Below are 6,311 nucleotides of genomic sequence, written 5' to 3' on the forward strand. Positions count from 1 at the left end.
CAGCTCTGTAGGGTCAAACCAGAGGTCTGAGCAGCCTTTGGTAGTGTCTGGAGGAGGAGTCTTGGGAAGCCAAAAGGTCAAGGCAGCAACTGCAGACGTGGCTTGCCCTGAGCCCCTGCAACCCCAGCTGTGTCCACCTCAGAGCCCCCCAGGCCAGATGTAGCCTCTTTCCATTTCCTCCCCTTCATCCCCTGGGGACCCCTGGCCCTTGCCACCCATGTGTCACCAGGTGCTCTTGCTCAGTGGTCTTCAACCAGAGCTGCAGGATGCTGCTGAGTGCCCAGTGCCAGGCAGAGGGTCCTGTATGATGCTGCAGCTGGTGTGGTTTGGGCTTAAAACACCCAAAGCACGTTGCGGCATCAGGCATCAGTGGTGCTGCCAGTGGTGCCGGAGCTTCACAGCGTTTGCTCATGCCTCCAGCACACCCACCATCCTGCTCACACCAACCCCGTTATCCCCCAGGTGCTGCAGAGAGGTGAGATGTGGCTGCTGTTGGTGGCCCTGTGCTTGGCCCAGGGGCTGGGCGATGTCATCCCACGCACCGAAGTGAGCCACCAAAACCCTGAGCAGTTCATGAACATCGTAAGTGTCAGGGGGTCAAGCCCACCCCCACAGGACCTGGGATTCCCCAGATGGTGTGCCCAAATCCTGCCTGAGGGATCAGCTGGGCTTACCCCATCCATTACCCTGGCATCTGCACCTGGGGTCAGCCAGGGCGCTTGGGGCACCAAGAATTTCCTATATTTGCATGGGTTTCACTCACTTCATGCCCTCAGCTTGAGGTTGGCCTCTCCGTGGTCTTCCTCTAATGTAGATGGACCTTCAGGTCTCATATGTGCAGGTGGAGGTTACACCAGAGAGGGTGGGTGGTGGCAGTGGATGTCATTGGGTCAGGTGTGGGGTGATGGACACCAGTGGGTCACTCTCACCCTTTGGACTGTTGTCCCTGCAGAGCCAGAAGATCTGTTTCCACGGGTATCCCAGCGAGGAGTACAACGTGCTGACGGAGGATGGTTACTTCCTCAGCCTCAACCGCATTCCCCACGGCAAGGGGGACACTGGTCACTCAGGTGGGCTCAGTTTCACTAAGGATGAAGCAGCCGTGACCCTGCTCAGAGACGAGGCAGTGTGCAAGGGGAAGCCAGTGCGAATGCCCATACCTTCAGACACACTTTTGGCAGCTTGGAAGAGGGATGAGAAGTTTTAGCCCAGCTGCCTTGAGCTGTCCCTGGGGATGCAGGAGCTCATCATTGTGTTTTTTTGTGTCCGGGATGGGGCAGTGTGACTCAGTGAACCCCAGTGGCTCCTTCCCTGGAGCAAACCCCTTGCCTTGGTCCAAGATTTCCTGATAGCTCAGGGCCAGGGGTGGCAAAAGTCCTTCAAATAAAGAAAGCAACCAGCAGAGCCAAGGAAATGATGGGAGAAGGGAATATTTAATGTGTAACCTGCAGAAAATAATACTCAGATGCACAGGGCCCTTTTATTTCCATATGGGAAGGGATTTTCTTGTGTGAAGTACACAATTTCTTCTCTTTCAGGATCCAGGTTACCCGTGTTGATAGTGCACGGGTTCAGTTTAGACGGTGGTGACTGGGTGGACAACCTCCCCAGCAACAGCCTGGGCTTCATCCTTGCAGACGAGGGGTATGATGTCTGGATTGGAAACAACCGGGGCAACAGCTGGTCTCGCCGGCACCTGAACCTTTCTGTCGACCAAGAGGAGTTTTGGGATTTCAGGTGAGGAGGCCACCAAGGACGCAGCTGGGATGCTGGGCTGCCAACGCCAATCGCCTGGTGTACATGGGAGGTTGGAACACAAACACCTCCTCCAGCTTCTCCCCTTGCTCTGCAGCTTCCATGAGATGGCCATGTATGACCTCCCTGCCATGGTGGACTTCATCCTAAGGCAAACTGGGCAGGAGAAACTGTTCTATGTCGGCCATGCTCAGGGCAACTCTGTGGGTGAGTAAGGAGGAGGAGCAGGTGGTGGACAGGAGCGAGGTGACAGGATGCCATGGCAGAGGGGCATCAGTATCTGTCCCAAACTGGAGACTTCTGGGGACAGGGCTGTGTTGGCCCATGGGGGCACTTTCCCCAGCTGCCTTCTTGGTCCTTCAGCATGGGAGAGGTTTGCCATGCCTTGGCCAGCCTGGGCTGTGCTCACATCCAGGAGCATTTCATTTTGTTCATACTCTGTGTCTCAAACAGGAGTTTTGGCATGAGTGTTGTTGCCGTTGGGGTTATCATTGTGATCTCTCACTGCTTTTCAGGTTTTATAGCGTTTTCGAGCATGCCACACCTGGCTGAGAAAATCAAACTCTTCTTTGCGATGGCTCCTCTCTACACCTTTCATCATGTCAAAGGCCCTGTGCTAAAGTTAGCATTTTTACCAGATGTGGTGCTGAAGGTATGTGAGGTGTTTGTGTGTTATACTACCAAAACCCAGGAGCTTTCTACAGCTTATGTCCCCTGTGTTGCCACTGTTCCCTGAGCCCATGCCTGTGGCAGGTGTTGAAGACACGTGTGGGGAGATGAGCGATCCCAAAACCCCAAACAGCAGGGATGTCCCTCTCCACCCAGTTGAGCACAACCAGATTTCACTGTTTAAAATATCCATACCTCTCTATCATTCCTGTTTATTTTTTTGCTTATTGACTTCACCACCCCCAGTCCTGTAGCCTGAAAGGTGCTCAGAGCAGACCCACACGATCTCCCACCCTTTGCTCCAGCAGCTGGAGAAGGACTGGAAGGGGAGCTGGTATTCTCCCCCTGAGGAGCACCTGTCAACAGAGGAGGCAGATGAGTGGTATGAGTCTTGCCATCCTGGGTTGAGCTTTAGAAGCTGGTACCTTACACATGATGTACCAGGATGGCATCATGACAGCATGGCGTGGAAAGGGTAGTGATGGTTTCATGTTGCTCTGGGAGTTGGGTGTGACTGTAGGTCAACCTCTTCAAGAAGCTGGCTAGCCCAAATACATCAAAAGCCTATCAGCACTGTTTGGAAGCAAGAGGTTCTTGTGGAGAGTAGTCATGTGTTGCAGGACCCTTGATGACCTGTTTCTTTGTGCTCTCGCAGGCAATATTTGGAACAAAGCAGCTGACTTTGGTGGGGAGGAAGGAGAGAGCCATCCTTGCAAAGTTATGCAGCAACCTACTAACAGCTGAAATCTGTGAAAATGAGATCTTCATTATTGGCGGGTACAACAAGAACTTGAATGTGGTAGGTTCATCAGCCTCTCTAGGTCACAGCCATCTCCAGTTTTTCTAGACACCTGGACACTGATAATGAGATACAAAACTGAGTATAAAAACCCAAAATAAGGTGTGAAAAGCACTGTTCAAGTCAGCTGTTATTTGGAGAGTTCTTTCAGTGGTGTTAGGGTGTTAAACATAATGGAAGCTTCATTAGTAAAGAGTCACTTGTGGTCTTGTCTGCAAAGGAAAGGTAACTCCTGCCTCATTTTCTGCTAACCTGCAACAAGTTTACAGAAAAAAAAAAAAAAACAAAACCAAAAATTAACTGGTCCAGTTGCATTTCCATTTTAAAGCAGTGGTTAACTAGTTTACCTTTAAAAGCTACTCCTAGCTCTGAACAGAATAAAGCTGCTGGAGAATATAAAGTTTATATTGCAGTTATAAGACAGAATGATTTTTTTGCCTAGAAAGATTTTCATCATTCCCAACTGACTTAGAAAATGCTTTCTTTTTCCCGTAGAGCCGACTGGATGTGTACCTAGCTCATTTTCCAGACTATACATCAGTAAAAACTCTTCTCCATTGGGGACAGGTAGAAATTCTGAATTTATAATGACTGTAACCAGTGCTTTTTCTTTTAATCTGTGAATATGATATTTTACAATGCTGCTTCATCATCCTGGAGACAGGTAAGGAGGCAGAATCAGGCAAAGACAATAGAAGTTAATTTGAAGTTGCTACACCATGGCGTCTGAAAAGCCACAGCTGTTAGTTACTGTTTCTGGCTGGCCAAGGCAGAGCCACCCAGATGCCCACCTCCGTCCTGGGTAAGGACGCCGTGTTGGTGTTTTTTGGACTCCCTCTTTGCTCTGGTCCACACGATGGGCACCAGCAAGAGCCAGCCCTGACACCAGGGTGCTCACCTGGACCCTGCTGCTGCCCTTTGCTTTCGATGGGGGTGATCCAGGGCATTATCTGTACGGGGTTAACCCTTTGCCTCTGCCTTTCAGACTGCCAAAACTGGGGATTTCAAGCAGTTTGACTATGGGGAGAAGAACCAGGAGAAGTACCACCAGGTAAATGGGCATTTGTGGAAGGAGGAGCAGAGGATGAGATTGGCTAGGACCAGGATGGGAGTAGCCTTCTCCAGTGGCCAGCATGGCCTGCATCCTCTGGGATGCCAGGGGAAGCAGACCCCATCCATTAGTGCTATTAGTGTCAGAACCTGTAAATAACTGGAGCATTTCTCCCCTCCCAGGCTACCCCTCCCTTTTACAGGATAGAAGACATGACGGTGCCAATCGCCCTGTGGAGTGGTGGGCAGGATTGGGTGAATCCCCCTCTGGAGACCCAGCGCTTACTCCCCCGCATCACCAACCTCGTTCGTCACGAGCACTTCCCTGACTGGAACCACTTCGACCACCACTGGGGTCTGGATGCCCCCCAGCGCATGTACAGGCAGATTGTTGCTCTAATGGCGCAAAATCTATGAATGGTCCACATGCTGCCCTGGGATGGAGGAGCCACCCCTTCCCACGTGCCGTGGGGCATGTGTTTTGTGTGAGGGCTGCCACTCTGCTCTTCGCTTCTTAAAAATGTTTCCTATCACCTATTCCACACTCATTTAATGCCTTAAATGTAATGGTGTAATTTCTGCCTGCCTTCTGTGACTAGAGATTGCAATAAATGCTTGTATCACAGCCAAACTCCAACCCTTCCACGGTTGAACTCTTTGTAACCAGCAAAAAATGCAAGGTGCATCCACTTTCCTAATTTCAAGATACCCACTACGACCATTCAGACTATGTTTTAATTACAATTAAATTAATGATTTCACTTTCTGAAGGAAGGGACAATCCAATGAGGATTTATTCATGTGGACCTGGTGTCACTTCTGTCAGTCTAGGACTGTCCTCCTGGTTTCACCCTTCATTAGCCATCTGTACTTCCAAATTCGAGTCTTACCGGTTTGCTCTCTCCCTAACTGTTTATGATGAAACATCTTCATCTTGGAGGAAGAAGCATATGGATGTTGGACAAATTCAGCTGAAAACACTGGCTTTTTCCATTACTCTTGGTTCGCTTTGTGGTTGGCAATGGACTGCAATGTGCTCTTGCAGCAGTGATCTCAGTTTTTTCCATGACCACTTCCTTAAGCCATTACTGGGGGTGGTACATGGGTGTCTACAGAGCTGGGGGTTGGCTTGGCAGGGTGGGGGTTGCACCAGGGAATCAGCATGGATTGTACATCCCTCAAGACTGGGGTTTTGGTGCTCAGGGAGTCCCTTCTGAGGGTGGGTTGTTTACAATAGGCAGAGGTGTCAGCCAGTGGAGCAAGCCCATGCGAGGGTTGGAAGATGAGGCTGATGGCAGGGACCAGTGTGGTCTCCAAGGAAACGTGGGGAGAGGGGACACTTCACCAATCCTGCCATGTCTATCCACACAGTGAATGGAGCAATGTGGCAGACCATCAATCCAGTCAACCCAGCCAACCCAGCAGCACCAACCCAGCAGTTCGCTGGGAGCTCTGGGGGAAGTTTGCCACGGTGGCACAAATAACTCCACTTCCTGATTTTGGCTAGCAATTATTAACTGCATAACTAATTAGGATGAGAAAATGAGAACACAACACTTACCTTAATTATTGCATCAGGAAGATGGAAAAGACTTAATACTGGACCTTTACCTGTATGTAAACTGTAGGCAGGACCTACTACAAAGAGCCATTTGATTTTCTCAGCCAGCTGCAGCATGCTTGAAAATGCTATGAAACCTGAAAAGCCCCCCCACAGGAGACCTCAGAGGTCTTACAAGCAACTGCCATATGAACCCAAGCACATGAATCTCCTCCTTGCATCCCAGATCCCCTGTTTGAGACACAGGGTATGAAAAAAATGAAGCTGCAGCTCTCTGGATGTCAGCACAGCCCAGAATGGCTGAGGAAGACATAGCAAAGCTCTCCCATGCTGAAGGACCAAGAAGGCAGCTGGGGAAAGTGGCCCCATGGGCCAACACAGCCCTGTCCCCAGAAGTCTCCAGTTTGGGACAGATACTGATGCCCTTCTCTCGTGTCATCCTGGTACCCTGCTCCTCCTCCTTACTCACCCACAGAG

The 6,311-nt window shown here is 50.4% G+C and overlaps 1 protein-coding gene across 1 annotated transcript; it reads left to right on the forward strand.

Moving 5' to 3' along the window:
• The first annotated feature begins 480 nt into the window (after positions 1–480).
• Positions 481–4,690, forward strand: LOC141946238 (lipase member M-like). The gene is made up of 9 exons (XM_074875697.1): positions 481–582; positions 953–1,070; positions 1,539–1,737; positions 1,853–1,962; positions 2,271–2,407; positions 3,080–3,223; positions 3,719–3,790; positions 4,209–4,274; positions 4,457–4,690. The coding sequence occupies exons 1-9, from the start codon at positions 481–483 to the stop codon at positions 4,688–4,690; spliced, it is 1,182 nt and encodes a 393-aa protein (XP_074731798.1).
• The last annotated feature ends 1,621 nt before the right edge of the window (positions 4,691–6,311 follow it).

The sequence above is a fragment of the Strix uralensis genome, chromosome 7 (assembly GCF_047716275.1).
Source record: "Strix uralensis isolate ZFMK-TIS-50842 chromosome 7, bStrUra1, whole genome shotgun sequence".
In the NCBI taxonomy this organism is placed as follows: Eukaryota; Metazoa; Chordata; class Aves; order Strigiformes; family Strigidae; genus Strix; species Strix uralensis.

What these genes read in the sequence shown, in the direction of transcription:
- LOC141946238 (XM_074875697.1), top strand. Translation starts at nt 481, where the DNA reads ATGTGGCTGCTGTTGGTGGCCCTGTGCTTGGCCCAGGGGCTGGGCGAT. An exon ending in GAGGAGTTTTGGGATTTCAG is followed by an intron (nt 1,738 to 1,852) that starts GTGAGGAGGCCA and finishes CTTGCTCTGCAG; the next exon opens with CTTCCATGAGATGGCCATGT. An exon ending in ACCAGGAGAAGTACCACCAG is followed by an intron (nt 4,275 to 4,456) that starts GTAAATGGGCAT and finishes CTCCCCTCCCAG; the next exon opens with GCTACCCCTCCCTTTTACAG.